This window comes from Lepisosteus oculatus, chromosome 2, assembly GCF_040954835.1.
Source record: "Lepisosteus oculatus isolate fLepOcu1 chromosome 2, fLepOcu1.hap2, whole genome shotgun sequence".
Taxonomy (NCBI): Eukaryota; Metazoa; Chordata; class Actinopteri; order Semionotiformes; family Lepisosteidae; genus Lepisosteus; species Lepisosteus oculatus.
In genome coordinates, this window is record NC_090697.1 from 72,439,753 (window position 1) to 72,456,331 (window position 16,579).

Here is a 16,579-nt window from a genome sequence, read left to right on the forward strand (position 1 = left end):
AGCAGATTCAGCACTTCCTCACACAAATGAAACATCTTTCAAAGCTTGATTTAGTTTTAGCTATACACAGTTGTCTCCTCTTCACTACCAATCAAATATCCTCAAGGTAACTTTCTCAGTAATGTGCTAGTTTTGGTAAAATTAACTTGAGGTGATTATTAACTATATAAACAACTATAAAATGTCAATCTTTCGGATGAGACCTTAAACTGAGGTCCTGAAACTCAGTAGTCATTAAAGATCCCCGGGCATTTCTCGTTAAAAGTAGAGAGTTATCCCGGTGTCCAGGCCAAATTAACCCCTCTCTGCCTTTACTGTGGCCTCCAAATTGTCCCCATGTATGATTGGCTTGCCCTTGCCCTGTGATAGACTGGCGCCCTGTCCAGGGTGTACCCTGCATTGTGCTCGTTGCTTGCCAGGTAGACTCCAGCTTCCCGTGACACTGTATGGTATAAAGTGGTTTGCCAAATTACAGGACATGACTATGAAGTTCTATTTTATTGTGGTTTAGGCTGTGGTCAGGATAAGCAATGAACACAAATCTCTGCAGGAGAGGCTGGTTGTCATCATACAGTATATCTGTAACGGGAGCCGGTCCAGGCTCCTGTGAAGCGTAGCTCAGGACCCTATGCAGACGGTATAATCTGGAAGTAAGTGGAGAAGGACATCAGGAAAAGGTACAATAGGATTAGGATGGGTTGACAGACAGGCGGGCATGACGAAGGCAAACGAGTCCAAACAGTCCTAGGGGGAATCTGGGGCGCAGTCCAGGGCACAGGAACCGGGAGATCCATCTGAGACTAGACAAACAAGGTTGAAATCCGGAACGGGATCTGGAACAGGGACAGGGAATAAAACCAGGGTAACGAGGCCAGGCGCTCCGAGCCCCAGACTCAGATGGTCAGGTGTCTCCCGGACTCGGTAGGCGGGCTTCCGGGCGTCCATCTTCCAATGCTAAGCGAGGTATAGCGGGTGCGCTCGCCTTACATAATGACGGACAAACAGGGGACAGGTGCACGTAATGAACTAAAATATGAAAGGGTCGGAGCGCCCTTAAGAGGAGGGATGACGATCGTGACAATATCTCTTAATAACTTATTAAAGATACGAAATCTCTGGAATATGAAAATATTTGTTACTTCACACACTTAAAATTGTTGAACTTTTTTTCCAAATAAAACTCTATAGGTTGATTTTGAAGAAGTGCAGTAGGGAAGCAAATTGTCACTGATATACAGTAGCTCCAGTTGGCACTTCCTCTGATCAGTGGCACAGCATTAAAATGTAAAGTAACAGCAAAGTAGGAACTGAACAGATTGTGAAGAAAATACATTTTTCATTAATAAATCCTGTGTTAATTTATGCATTAGATTAAACTGAAATTAAACTATACATGAACAATTCTTTGTTATATTTCTCGAATAGTTATACAAAGCCTATCAAGATGATTACGTTACTCTTCAATATAGAACATGTGCTTTAAATTATGCAGATTGTGCGTTAAAAGTAGCTTCATCATAATTAATTTCATGTGCTGAAGTATGCCCTATTTTGTGTTTGCTTTTGAATATCTGACAGGCAAATCGCTCACGGAGCCTGGGTGCCTCGGTGTACTGCGTTGGTGTGAAGGACTTCAATGAAACACAAGTAAGTCTAAACAACGGAAAGTTTTTCATGCAAGAAATCAGAAGTTTTGCTAAAGTTAAGACACTCAGTGCGGAAGACATCTACTATGTCTAAGGGAAGCTAAAGAAAATTTTTTAAGAGACTTTAAAGAAAAGTCAGCATTTCCCTGCAGTATGTTAGGTTTTTCTAAGATTCCACTGTAACCACTGGTATTTGGAGATCTGAGTGGATTTTCCATCCCTAACATTGCCCTTGATACAATGTGGCATGTAGCTCAGTTGTCTGCTCAGTAAAAACTCAGCTGGTGAAATGACTTTCTTGCTTTAACCCTTTTGAGATGCACTGAAGTTAGAAAACACTTTTATATACACACATTAAAGTGTAGATGCGAGGTCCTTTTTTAAAAAGTAAAGAATGGGTGTTTTGTTTCTCTTTTGCCATCCCCAATAAGTTTAGTTTTTATTATAATGAATTCAGGAATGTGACCCATCTACCAGACCAGGAGGAATTTGGACAAAGCACACATACACCAAGACACTCACTGTCAATGTCACTGTGTCCACAACAGAGTGAGAAGGAAACCCTAATGACAGAACTCAGACATCAGTGATTTGTGAATTTTGGGGTTCAGCCTTCATTCTGACCCAGCACCTGTGGGATCACCCAGGAGCCCCTGTCCCCCTGGACTGACACATAAAACCTCACACATAAAACTGGGTTCAGGTCCTCATGCTTTACAATGACTTCATCCCAGCTTCATGTCCTTGTCAAAAGTGAAGGGAATAGCTCCTCAAATTGCTGTCTTATGTCTCTCAGCTGGCTAAGATCGCAGACAGCAAGGACCACGTCTTCCCGGTCAACGATGGCTTTGAAGCCCTGCAAGGAGTCATCAACTCGGTGAGAACTGTGTGCGGACACGTACATTTACATTTAACATCATCTCATACTGTTCGAATTTATATTTCATATAAATTTCATATTCATATAAATATTCATATTCATATAAATATCAATTTATATTTCCAAACTAGAGTCTCTAAATCTACATCTAGAGAGCTACAGGATACGCTTGTTTTCATTATAACTGGGGATTAAATTATTTAACTGAACTAGCCACTGGGTTAGCCAGTTAAGATTAATATGGCCTTTAGGCACTAATTGCAGACATCTATCAAGTTTAAAGGATTCGGTTCTCCAAAGTTCTCCAAGACTGCAACTGAAGATCACTGCCTTAGAGGTCAATATGAATGAGAAAGAGAGTTTGTTTGTTGCCAGCTCTTTCATGCTATTTCATTGCTTACTATGTGTATATCCTTTACTCCTCTATCTCATTCTTTGTTGCCAGTAAGTGAGCACAGCACCTAAGTCAGTTAGCCAGGCTGCCATGCTCACTGACTTTTCCAGCAAAAACAGCTTCAGACAAGATGTCTCAAAGCAAATCTAATGACACCCAGTCTTCAAGTCTTTAAAGAATATATATTTTTCCCTGGATGTGTACAGTAGCTCAAAAGCCAAACAGGAAATTTAAGCAGAAGAATGATGAAATAGCGCATGATTCATAACAGCACTGTATAGGCAAAACACAAAAAAATATTTTTTTATACCGGGAAAATACAGACAACGTGGAATACCCCAAAATGTCCAAGTAGGTAATGATGACAATTAGAAATAATAGGTTCCATTGTGCAATTGAACAAACTTTTACAACAAAGCCCATGGGAACTGCACTTTAACAGTTTTGTCTTTGGATCCAGACAGCCAATTTTAAGCCGATTCCAGAATGGATGGTACACATTTCAATAATTTCATTTACTTAAACAGTCAGTGAAGGTGCTGATTTACAGTAACCCCAAACTCAAGCAAAATGAACCAAAACTTCCATCAAAAAGGCATTTATTTACTGCACTAAGGTTCCTTTAGCTGTCTTGAAGTGAGACCATCTGGTATCCATTACACCAGAACTGAAAGCTTTTGGCTCCAGAGCAGCAAGGAAGCTGAGAAGCATTAAATGTCTTGGATATCATCACACTGTGTATGGTTTACTGGGACCATAGCAGAGGCCTTTTAAAGAGTCTCTGAATAGTCAGAGGCAATACATACTGTATGGTAGAGAGAGAGAGAGAAAGAAGGAGACAGGGAGAAAGCTCATCTCATGAAAGTGATAATTTGTAAGAGCACATTCTGAGTTCACAGAAATCAATTTCAAGGCATGTCTTTCTTCTAGAACAGTTTCTTTTAGACATGGTTCTGAAACTGTAGGATAATCCAATATCACCCTTCATGGATGGAGAGTGTTTAAAATGTCTTTATTACTTAAAGCCCATTCTGCCCACCTCTCTCTCCTCATGTCAACAGTAAGGATATAACAAACCTGGGAGTAAAAGCTGACAGGCAAATGACCAAGTGGGGTTTAGCTATTTTAACACCTACACATACGAACAATGCCATGGAATCTTTCATTACTAAGCTGTCAGGGCCTCAATTTGACATCTCGTTTGAAGGACAGGAACTAATATAGCACAGTGTCCCTGGTTTCTGTACAGAGTCTGGAAATTCTCTTTCACCAACTGGGACACAAACAGCACTTACAGCAGCAACCTGGTTTTCCTTAGAGGTCTTCTATCCCAGTACTGACCAGGGCCAGGCTTGCTTAGCACCTCTGATCTAATGAGATCAATCAACAAGGCGGCAATGCTCTATGTCTCTATATCTGTCCTCCAGATCAGTTCACTGTTAAACAAACAGGTAGTTGAATGAAAGAAGAATTAGAGAACAAGAAAGAACATCTTAACTGCACATCCTAACTGAGCCAAAGATCAAAACTGTGTCAAAGATCAAACAGTGACAGACAGAGAAAACAAACTGCATGTGACAACAAAATAAGGCTGTGTATTTCTCATACACAGAGGTAAATCAACCTGCAGAAAAAGGTGTTCAAAACTGTAGAAGATGAAGTGTAACTTTTTAAAAAAGTGTGATTGGATCATCTCACCATAATATTTACAGAACAGTGCAACAGACTGATACTCACCCAGTGCCACCTACTGTAATTCTCAAAGGGAGTTAAACAGTCTTTAGTTCAGTTTCAGTTTGCTCATTAAATAAATTGATCAGATTATTGATTTTTGCTGGAGATGATTTCTATGTAACTGAAAACCTGATTTTCCCCTCTTCCTCCCTTTAGATCCTGAAGAAGTCCTGTATAGAGATCCTGGCTGCAGAGCCCTCTAGCATCTGTGCAGGAGGTATGTGAAGCTGCTGCCTTAGTGACTCCTTCACTGCAATGACCGCAGTCTTGATTCATTAGATCCTCATCGTTCTCTCTGTTTTATTTTCTTGCTTGTGCATGTGACCATTTCAAAGAGCATTTTTTTCAATAATTGCGTGTGTCAATAAGAATTTATTCAGAAATAAATACTCAGTAGAACAAGCAACATTAGAAAGAGTATCAGAATCTGGGGGTAACAGCAGGTTCAGACCGACCAGATACTACAGCAGCACCATAATCAATCGCGTTGATGCAAGTGGTCAACAATACCACTGATTGTTTCCATTTTGTTTCTTATTGACACACAACTCTCTTGAAAGCTGATATATAAGTTGATAATATCTGTTAGATTAGTTCTTACATCAGTTAATTCAATATCAATTGATCATATATTGATCATATCAGTTAGTTGAGTTAAGATCTTCCATGATTATTAGGGTTAGCAGAGAGTTGTGTGCCCTCCAATAAAACTAGCACAGCAGCAAAAGGCAGAGTTTTCCGTTTCACAGCTCCACAGCACAAGGAACTGAAGGACATTTTAGTCTTGTATTAGGAGAGCCCTGATACAAGTATTCATAATCCTGAAAGGCTAAATCAACCCAGCAGGTTTCTTCAGATTGAACAGAGAAATATGAACTAGAGGACACAAGTGAAACACTACATGGGCGTACATTTAAAAAGAAGAACGGGAGGCACATCTTTACTCAAAGGGTTGAGGAAGCTATGTTGCTGAACCTCAGTTTCTTTCAGGAAATAGCTGGATGAGATCCTTGGATTAATTACTAACGACCAAAGGGGCTGAAGGGCTGAATGGCCAGTTCTCGTTTGTTACCGTTTTGTGTTCTTATGTGTGTGTAAGTTTGCTAATGTAAGACGTTCTACAATGTAAAGTCAAACCACTGGCAGTTTGGGAAGCTTGGAGATCACTGGATAAAGCTTCTACCAATGGCTTTCAATCTCAGAAGCTTCCCACTGTGGCCCGGATGTTTATGTTACACATCTGGCTTTGTCTCCAGCGATCTCTGTATTGTATGTTTTGGATGATGGAATAAATGCTTGGCGTCCCGACAGTAACTGCAGCAGCACAATACAGTTCGTGAATCAAGATGGTTTCTGTCAGAGCCGGGGCATGGAGATGTCTCACTCTCTTAAAGCTTTGAGACAGTCTGTCAAGAGGATGGGAGTTGAGTATTCTCAAAAAGAAACCCAAACTGGCACTAAAGCAGCGCAAAGGCTGAGCTGCTGAATCCAAAGTTTATTATCTCCATCACTTCTAATTCGTGGTACAACTACCGTGTGGGTTCCCCTTTGTGGCAGCTGCTCAGAAGATACTGTTCACATTTACAACACTAAACAACACATTCAGGTATCTGAAAGACAGTGCATCTGGGGAAACAAAATTAGCCTTGATGCTAATTTCGATGCATTTAACACTGATGGCCAGTAGCAATGGAAATCCAGCTCTTTTCCTCGCGTTCAGCCTTGCAGAATTTTTTTTTAAATCAAAGCATACCTTTCAAAGTTTAAAGCTTTTCTAAAAACATTGGGACACTCCTGCTCCACAACAGTCAATACATGCAATTTCACAATCTTTAACTTCCTCCCCCTGCTGCTGTCTCATCACCCTGTTCTTTTTCCTCGTCTTATCTCTCTCTCAGAAACCTTCCAGGTGGTGGTCAAGGGCAATGGCTTCCTTCATGCCCGCAATGTTGAGAAGGTGCTCTGCAGCTTCAGGATCAATGACACCGTCACTCTGAGTAAGTGCTGCAGTCTTAAATAATGCAAGAGATTTTTTAGTAGAATGTGTTTTTACTGAGAAGATCCAACTTCAAGAAATGCAACTACCAAATGTATTAATCAGCTGATTAGAGAGCTTAGATAAAGTGAGAAAATTTTGCAATTTAAATGTTAATTAATTCAATTCTCAGTCCTTATATAAACGTGTTACTATTATATACAATAGATGAATGGCTGAGCTCAAGTGAGCCATACCTATCCCACCAGCATCCTGCAGAAACTCTTTAGATGTTGTTTTACAAACAGGCTGATGAAAGGAGTCAGGCAAGCTCTAATTCTAAGACTGTTTTACATGCGTGCTTGTGCTTGTGGTTAGGCACATTTGAACTGGCTTCTAAATGAATTGCAGGTTATCACCTCAGTCCTGCCTGCCTAAATCCGTGTTGTCTGAAAATGAGTTGGTGGAGAACTCCACAGATGTAACACAGACTGAAAGCCAATGCTCTCATGCAGGAGACAGTGACAAATCCCTCAAACATTCCCATGTTTTTACAAACTTCTGATGGGCTTTTAAGAATCTCCTGACCAGATGCACGCCAACAGATAGTTGTACTAATTTTATACAACAACGACTTGAGACAACGGAGATTTTGTTCCACAAGGCCTTGTGCCACAAGGCAAAGAGAATATCTAGCAATATTGTAAGACTTACGGGATCACTTCAGCAGGCTTGCAAAAAGAGGGTTGAGGCAGTTCTTAAGTGCAAAAGGGAATATGGACAGCTAGGTTTGTGAATGAGATACAGCAGCCATTGTTTCTCAATCCACTTTTTAGCTGATTTTATTATGGTGGGTTTTGACCGAATAAATTAGAAGATGCTTCTGTGTTTGCACATTTTAAGTTGGAATGGGAAAGTAGAGGGTTAAACACTGACTAATCTGTTAATTTGGGGGAGGCAACTACATTTGTTATATTTCTGCTTTCAAAACAGTTACACGTCAGTGCATCACCTTCTCTTCTAATATATACAAATGCAGTGTTTGGTTTGTCTTGAAAGGGGCATGAAGCTGAAAAATGAGCATGTCAACAAATACTGATTCCCATCTCTCTGTGACTTTTGGTAGCTTGAACTTAAGCATGTTGGAGTTATTTTAAGTATGGACTTTTTTACTTCATTGGGTCTTTTGTACAGTTATAAAGAGGATCTAGCTTTTTTTTTGGGGGGGGAGGGTGGTGAGATGAAAGGCCATCTGCTTCCTACCTGCTGTGCTCACTTTAGTCCCACAGTGCCAAGGAATAACTAGAGGTAGCAATTCATAATTGAGAGAGAAAGCAATAATACAGGGATGGCTGGACAGCTCACACTGTATGAAAAGGAAATCTTTAGGTAGTATTTGGCATTTGTGCACCCAGGGGTCAAAGAGCAGAATGATTAAACAATTCTGAGAGGCATGGAACCAATTTGGAAAGGAAATAACTAAATATCCCACCCCCAACTCCCCCTAAGCTCATTCCAAACCACACAGCAGTGCTGGGTCAGCGCAGGCTCCACGACATGTTTGTTTCTAAACAGTTCTTCCTTTTAAACACAGCCTGGACCTTTTCTAAATAACGCAGTTATTTACTTGTTGTGCGCGCGAGTGTGCGTGCCTACAATCTCAAACAATAGCATTCTTTGGTTTGATTCAGACAGCAAATTCTCCTTAAACTCCTTAAGACTCCTTAAACACCTTAAAAAAGTTTCTTAAATGATAAAAGAAAATCTAGATCTTTAAGTGCTTCACTGATAACAGTAAACTGAAGTATCATCACTGTACAGTGACTCCAGTATTATACGGTGAGATTTAGGTCCTATTTATAGTGGCTTCTGTGTACAGTGTATGAATACATAGTTTTTTGATCCCCTTATACAATACAGGTGTAGGCATTCACACATTTATAAAAGTTCTATACAGAAAGATACATTACACAAAGCTACAGTTCTATACAGAAAGATGTATATGCAGCATGGATTCACAGGTACATAATTCACATAATTTATCTAATAAGAGACCTCAAAACAAAGGGAATGGTGGGTGTCTTTCCTGGGACGAATCTTTGTGTTCACAATCAGAGGCTCGATGTCACAGAACTTGTCTGATTTTCAATGGGGATACAATGTAGATCCCCCACAAAGAATTATGTCAATCCACAAATCTCTGTCTGTCTCTCCAGCCTGCAACCAGCTCTTGCTTGCTATTCTGCAAACGCGTCTGGAGCTGGGCATGAACTCTCGATAGGAAAGAGGACTGGGTTTGTCTTGGCAGTGTCTTTAAACAGTCCTGGCACCTCGCTGATCTCTCAGTGCAGGCTCAGCGTCCCCCCGTGGTTTTTTACTTAAGAAATATCAGTTGGAGCAACAATGTCCAGAGTCAGCCAGAATAAACAGGGTGCAGGGAGAAGACTTTAGGCTGTTCTGTTTTCCGCTGTGAGACACAGAAGGAATTTGCATTCCTCACTGCCATGCAGCAAAAGAAAGCAGGACTTTTGGGCAGCGACAACCAAGAAATTAGTTTGTGCATTTATATACACAAATATTTTCTGCTTTTTGAGGGGGTGTGACAGCTGCAGTATACTGTCTCCTATCACTGAATGTCAAATATGACTTGGACAATTGTTGTGTGATCTACACATCAATCCTGTGTGTTGGGATCCATTTTAATGCAGCCGTGTAATGAAGGGTGTGAACGTTGATGTGGCGTTGAGTGATTCTGTGCCACAGCTCCAGGGTCATAGGTCTGATTCCAGTCTCAGGTGCCTGTATGTGTGGAGTTTGCATGTTCTCCCCTGGCAGGCAGCAGTTTTCTCCAAGTCCTCTGGTTCCTTCCACCTGGCATGCAGGCATGCAGGACAGGATAGATTGGACTACTTAATTAATTAAATTAATTCTTATTCCCCATGAGGAATGGAGCAGCGGATCCCTCTCAAGAATGAAGAAAATTCATCTCCGCCTTATGGATTGAGCTGTATTGAAAGACAATGCAGTGGAATGAATAAGAGCTCAGGAGCAAAGTGACCAAACAATGCTCAATCACAGCCTTCCCCTGAAGATATCTCTTACATTGGCCATAAAAGCAAGGGTGTCTCGGTGCTTAAAAATCAATGGGGCTCTCCTTACATCCTATTCATCTTCTAATGCACCCTAATTTGCAAGACATAAACAGTTTACACATCCATTTATGTAAGCTCTGACCCCAAGAGGGCAGTGGGTCACTTTGAAAGATTTCAGGAGACAGAAAGCAGGTCAGTGCTGGAGTGACAGATGAAAACAGTGCAGATTAGTGTTATTCTTTGCTAGCAGGTCAGGAAATAACCAAACGTGCAGCACGTGCAACACATTTGAATACAATCCACAAGACCGTAGTCTTAGCAATCCTGGGCCTTTCTATTCCAAGTCTTTTCTTATCCCAATTTCTAGATTTTTTTAAATTGCAGAATAAAATACTGGTTGAATCTAAGTATTGGAACAGAATGGTAACACCAGCTGCCCGGCCTATGTTTTGTAGCCTTTTACAAACTGGAGGTAAGCTCCCTAGGAGGAATTCACAGTTCTTCAGACAGCTAGCTATGCCGAAGTGTTTACCACCCCTTAACCCCCTCTCTCCTTGTCTCCCTCTAGTGGAAAAGCCCCTGGTGGTGGAGGACACGTACCTGCTCTGTCCCGCTCCAGTCCTACAGGAAGTAGGAACGTAAGTCAAGACCCTTGCCTCCTGAACTCTTGTACTCCTCAGCATGATGGCATGATTGGCTGTCACTGGCGGAGTCTATACAGCTATGGAGTGACACTTCATAGGCCAATTGGTCTTTGCATAATTCCAAGCAATTCATAGTAATCTGATTTGACTTTCACATCGGGACAGTGAATGAAAAAAAAAATATTCCGATTTTACATTGCTTCTCAAAACCTGTAGTTCTGAATTTAACAAGGTTTTTTTTGTAAAATACCTGCTTGTCTTTCCTCCTTCTGCCTCTCTTCTCCTCCATCAGTCTCTGACTCTCCCCTTGTGTCTCCGCTCTGTCTGCTTCTCTCTCCTTCCTGGGACCAAGTTCCTGGAACATTTACTATCGTGTCAAGTAGACTTCTTTCTCTGTTTGAGAAGACAATACAATGAAGCTGCATAATGAAAATATTTATGAGGCTTATTTGAGAGTTCCTGCATAAATGTTTCTTCTAGACTCTGTAGCCTAAGTTTTTTGGGGGTTGAATGTGTCCCATCACATTGCTCTCTGTCACAGGCAAGCCTCCCTTCACGTCAGTATGAATGAAGGCTTGAGTTTCATCTCCAGCTCGGTCACCATCACCACTGTGAGCTGTGTGAGTAAAGTACTGCATGTCATCTCTGCTACCTTAATTTATTTTTTTTGCTTCTCTTGGATAAAATGAATTCTGAAACTTCCACACCTCCCAAAAGAAAACCTGGATAAAAACACCCCTACAGTAGTCCAGATAGTTCCTACTGGAAACAGAGAGGAACCATGCACATCTGTGATGATGAACTAAAAAGACAAATGTTGGGGAAATAACATCAAGACTTTCACAGGACTCTTTTTCTTGTTTTGTCAACAGCCTTTTACATAAAAAATACCACATCAGAAAGTTCCAGTTGCCACATCAGACAGTTTTTCAGTTCCAGATTGTCTGGTGACCTTTCTGCCAGAGACAGAAACTTCTATGAAGAGATCAAAGTGAAGGCAACACCTACCACCTAATTTCAGAGCACTTTGCATTGACTTTCATTCTATTTTTACTTACTATGATGAAAAAGTTCACTAGGAACAAAAACATCCAAGAATGGAATGCTTTGTACAGTAAGTGCTTTGTGAGAAACGTTTGGCTTAACCCGCTTGATAAATGGGATACCTCCTGGCCACAGGACGAGGAGGCTTGAAGCCCATTCAGACTGAGTAAGCCAAGGAGGAGCTGCAAGGTGGAGATGCCATAGAGGAGGCATGCTTGAAAAGAATGCAAAGAGAGGCGTTTGAGTTCAGTATATGTACCATATATCGTCATTGTGTAAGGAAATACTGTCTTTGTAGGGATATTTTGACATTGACTGTAATTAATAGATACAATCAGCCAGGCCTGAGAATATCTTCCCAGCGGTACTTTCTCTCAAATTTGGACGTCTCTGTTCCTGCGTGTTGCAGTCCGACGGTACGATCCTGGCCATCGCACTGCTGATCCTCCTCCTTCTCCTGGCCCTGGTCCTGCTGTGGTGGTTCTGGCCACTCTGCTGCACTGTGGTGAGTGTGCAGTCTGGTGCCAAGTTCCCTCCCACATTCCCACGATCTCCACCAGGACCGTCACAGTTGCCTTTACAAACCATCCACTTTATTATCTGGTTCTTTCAGTGTTCAGGTGATCCAGTATCTCAGCTGAACTCACCTTAAGCATATTATGTTCCATCCACAGCTATACAGTGATGCACAGAAGCAGCTTGATTGATGTGTTAAAGCGCTTGCAACTGATCTGAAGCCCTTAATGCAATTTCGCCCCAGGAACCCCACCGCCTCTAAAATTTCTATTTCTGTTTAATGCTCAAGGGATCTCTGGAGGAAAGTTTTACTTTTACAGGATGTTATTTATACAAAAAGCCTGAAAAATGTCCTTTAGTCATGTATCAAATGCTTAAAAGTACATTTCTCCAAACTAGTTTGTTAAACAATGATACGATTGACATTGACTTTGACTTAATTTCCACAGCACTGACACTGGCAAAATAGATATACAGAGAAAGCATAGCAATAGATCAACATAATCAAACTGGCCTAAACCCTTTAAAAAAAGTAAGCCACAGTGGGATTTTAGCACAGTTTGCTTTTTGTCTTTGTATCACAATCATTGGCTTCAGCTGCAGAGACCTATGCAGCACATTGAGTTCATTTCATTAACATTCATCACAGAGGTTTTTAAAGCTGGCCTGCTGGTGTCCAATTAGCGGACAAAGGATTCAAAGGTTTCCCAAAAAATCCATAATTTCACCAAATCCACTTCTCGAAAAGGCTCCAGAAAAAAACCTACAATTTTGATGTGTTTGAGAATTTTGAGGATTAGCAAATGTGCAAATGAAACTTTATGTTGTGGGAGAAATGGAGCCCATTCTTAGAAGTTGAGGTAGCACAGTCACAGACGTTACTAGATATTGCGTTCAGGGAAGGAGTGCACTGGTAGTTCATGGGATTGTGTGGAATTCTAGCAGGATGAAGTGTTGCGCAGCAACCGAAAAATCCAAACCCGGTTTATAAACAAAAGGGAAAATCGTTCTCATAACACAATTAAAACATAAATCCAGGCACTGTTCCCTCTTTCCCAACTCTCTCTCATCTTGGAACAGAAAACGCTGGAAATGCTGGAGAACAATCTGGATTCAGAGCTGGAAAAGCTCTTGGAAGAGAGGAATGAGGTGGGGGTGGGGGTGGGGGGCAACGTTTTACCCCAGGGGTGTATCCCGAGTGAGCCGTGGGCAGGTTCTGCAAGCCCGCGTGTCTGCTGTCAGTGTCTGTGTGTCAGGCCTGCGCTGCTTCTCCCAGTGGAACAGCAGTGAGATCAGTGTCTTTAGAGAGAAAATACGGGAGACAGAGGGGTCACTGCCTGAAACGGTACAGCAGGAGGGCTGAGCTCAAATACCATTGCCATTATCAACACTGACGAGATGTTTTCTTCTGTTACAATGGCCAAGAGTTTTGACTAGTAGCCTGTAGCCCTAATTAAAATGCATTTATTTGAAGAGTATGTAATCTTTGCTGAACCCAGCCAAACTGCTGTTAGCAGCCCTAGAGAGTATTCATTCCTATGGCATACTGCAAATAGTGGAGTATCATTTTGTGTCTTTTAAAACTGGTAAGCCAAGAATATCTAGGGCAACATCAGGAAAATTGGGTTCATTTCTAAATCTTAGCTTTGGTTTTCCACTGACACATTTTCAGGTCCAAAATCTTTTATTATTGTGTTTATTTCCAAGGGACACCTTAAGTGGTGTTGTTTCGGAAAAGTATCCCATGTTACCATAGGAAATGGGACAACCTTGTTTTAATGGAAAACACCTCAAGGATAGCACAGGAAAAAGTCAATTTCCATAACCGTGCTTCAGCAACATCTGCTCATAGACCGAAAATGATCCAGCTGATCTTCAGTATAGAAATGTGGAATGGAACTTAATTTCTGCGTCATTTCAGAGGTGGCATAGTTAATTTTATTGACGTATGGTGGCCAATATCCACATTGCTAGTTATTATACTGTAGGTTCACCTGGCGAATAGTATCAGTTAATTAACAATAAAAGGGAATCTCAAAGTCATGCTGTGACATTTTCTTTCCATTAGTTTTCACAAGTTCCAGTGTTCTCTGGAAAAGTAAGAAACATGTTTGAACATACTGTAATGGTTTTGCATGAAGGCATGGGTCTCTCATATCCAAATTTAATTTGACCAAATTTTAGCTGATTGAGAACCAATGCAAACAATCAAAACCCCAACTAATACTGGACCATGTTTGCCACTGTTCACTGGAGTATTCTAGGTTCAAACACAAAGACTTTTTTAGCCATTTAAATATTTTAAACTATTATCATTTATCAAACAGCAAATAAATTCAATCAGATTGAAACATATTCATTCTTACATTGCAGAAATAACCAGAGTTTTTGCCTCTTTTCTGGTCTTAATGTTTTGTGGTTTACAACTCACCTACTCCCAATTCACCTACTACACAGACACCCCAGTTAATCAGGTTTCATGACAGGTTGTCAAAGAAGAAAGAGATGAACCAGAGCTAAACTCATAAGATCCAGCTCTCTTTAAAAAACAGAGTGGCAGCAGAGACCCCTTGCTTTCTCCCACTATGTCTTACGAAAGGCACACATGGCTTGCATATTGTCGGGCCATAACAGTTTCCTTGTAAATAACATAAAAAAACAACGTTTTTAGTCATGTGTTTTCATGCAGCCCTGCTTCTTGGAACACATTAAACAAATTATTCCAGCTGTAGTGCACTAATCAAAGCAATGTAGGTCAAATTCCTGGGCTGATGGGAGCATGTGTTTTTATGTTTTTATCGTTCTTTTTCTTTTTTCTTTTCCACTCACAGATTATTCGAGAGCCACCACCCCCTGTCCCAGAAGACAGTGAGGTAAGACCCATTGCAGTCGTTCGTGTGTTGTTACTCGATGCGTTTTTAACCAATCTATACAGGCCAGGCTCCCAGATGGCTAAGCTTGAAGACGGGGCCATATTTCCATTTCGTCCGTGGCTGGGAGTCTCTTAGCATCACTGGGAATGGGCTGATATTCTCAGTTTGCTGTCCAACAGCAGCACTTGTCTTCCAGGCCAGCTGCCTGCAGGCTTTAGTGACACTATCAAGCCAGTTCAAAAACTAGAAAAACCAACAAAGGACTGGAGGCCATTTGGCCCATGATATCCATTGGGTTGCTGGGAACGTCTTGATCCAGGAATCTAGTCATTTCTTGAAAAAACATGAGGGGGCCACTTGACCCTTCTATCTCATTTGGTAGTTAGTAGCTAGCTGATTCAAGGATCTCATCCAGCTGTTCCTTGAAAGAAGCCGTCAGCTTCAACATTGTATACAGTCAATACTGTGAACTCCTGTGGCTTTTGAGTTTAAAATCATTCTTTTGTGAGGGACTTTTACCAGAAGCTTTCCGGAAATGTAAATAAATCATGTCACATGCTTCCGTGTTATCTAATGTACTTGTCACTTGTTGATACAAGACTCTCATCCAACTGTTTCTTGAAAAAAGCCATTATATCGGCTTCAACAGCATGGTTGGGTATTTTGTTTCATTTTCCCACAAGGCTTTGGAAAAATAAGTGCCTCCTGTTCTCAATTATAAATGCTCTTCCTCTTGTGCCCTCTGGTTTGTGTTTCGCTGTTTAAGCTGAAGAAATCCCTTGTGTTGGCATTGTCAATGCCCTTGAGGATTTTGAATACTTGTATCAGATCCCCTGTAGTCTTCTAAACACGTTCAGTTCCTTCATCCTATCTGTGTAAGACTTTCCCTTAAGCCCGGGAATGTTGCTAATCTCTGGATGAATATCTTTTCTATAACATGGATACTTTTCTATTTAACAGTATAGTTTCTGTATATTGTTCAGTAATGTAGTGTTATAGAAGGTAGCAATAAGATCCCCAAGTCTTGGGCAAGCTTTATAGCCGAAGCACCCCAACTCTGATTGGAGCAACCTACTGTACCTTCATTTAAAATGAGTCTTTGAAAGAATGAGTCACTCGGGAGCTAGTCCTTTAGTTCTGCATCATCCATCTGAACCATTGTGGTTCACCCCCAAAAATCCGGAGTCTTAAACCAGGGGCAGGAACATATGGAAACAGTCCCAGACCTTCTCTTGTGCCTCGTCTGTTTCCTCTTGCTTTGATTTACCCACACATTATTTCTTTTGGTCTCTGTCTCACTCCTATCACATTCATCTTAAATTTAAGGTCTTCCCTGCCTGTGCCACTCCAGATTTTACACACCTGCTCCCAGTGAGTGATTAGTGTGCTAACCATGATAGAGTAACTTGGCACATCACTGAAAAAAAAATGCCGGCACAGCCGATTTTGAATTTGTTACAGTGTCTCTGTAACAAAATCAGCTACTGCACATTTCTTTCTTCTCTGTAGCCCATTTTTGTCTTCTACAAAGAGAATGCAAGAATCAAAGGACAGGGCCTTCTCCAGTTTTTTGGCATTTATTACATTTTTTAACAGTGTTCCACTTAATCATCAGGATATTTTTGCATAGTTGTTAAATAATTTAAAGAACCAAGTCGAATTAAACAAAACCAGACGTAGAGGACTTGAATGTGAAATAATCTGAAATGTGAGTGTGAAAAAAGGGAAATCAGACAGCTGCTCTGTAACAACAGAAAAAAAAAATAGCTCATTAATCAAAT

The 16,579-nt window shown here is 40.9% G+C and overlaps 1 protein-coding gene across 1 annotated transcript in view; it reads left to right on the top strand.

The window, feature by feature from the left end:
- antxr1a (ANTXR cell adhesion molecule 1a) overlaps nucleotides 1-16,579 on the top strand; it is a 59,280-nt gene that overhangs the window by 15,739 nt on the left and 26,962 nt on the right. The window contains exons 7-14 of the mRNA XM_006625479.3: nucleotides 1,579-1,647; nucleotides 2,443-2,523; nucleotides 4,811-4,871; nucleotides 6,553-6,651; nucleotides 10,290-10,359; nucleotides 10,907-10,985; nucleotides 11,819-11,914; nucleotides 14,757-14,798. Coding sequence (XP_006625542.2) covers nucleotides 1,579-1,647; nucleotides 2,443-2,523; nucleotides 4,811-4,871; nucleotides 6,553-6,651; nucleotides 10,290-10,359; nucleotides 10,907-10,985; nucleotides 11,819-11,914; nucleotides 14,757-14,798 — 597 coding nt within the window. The remainder of the gene's footprint in view (nucleotides 1-1,578; nucleotides 1,648-2,442; nucleotides 2,524-4,810; nucleotides 4,872-6,552; nucleotides 6,652-10,289; nucleotides 10,360-10,906; nucleotides 10,986-11,818; nucleotides 11,915-14,756; nucleotides 14,799-16,579) is intronic.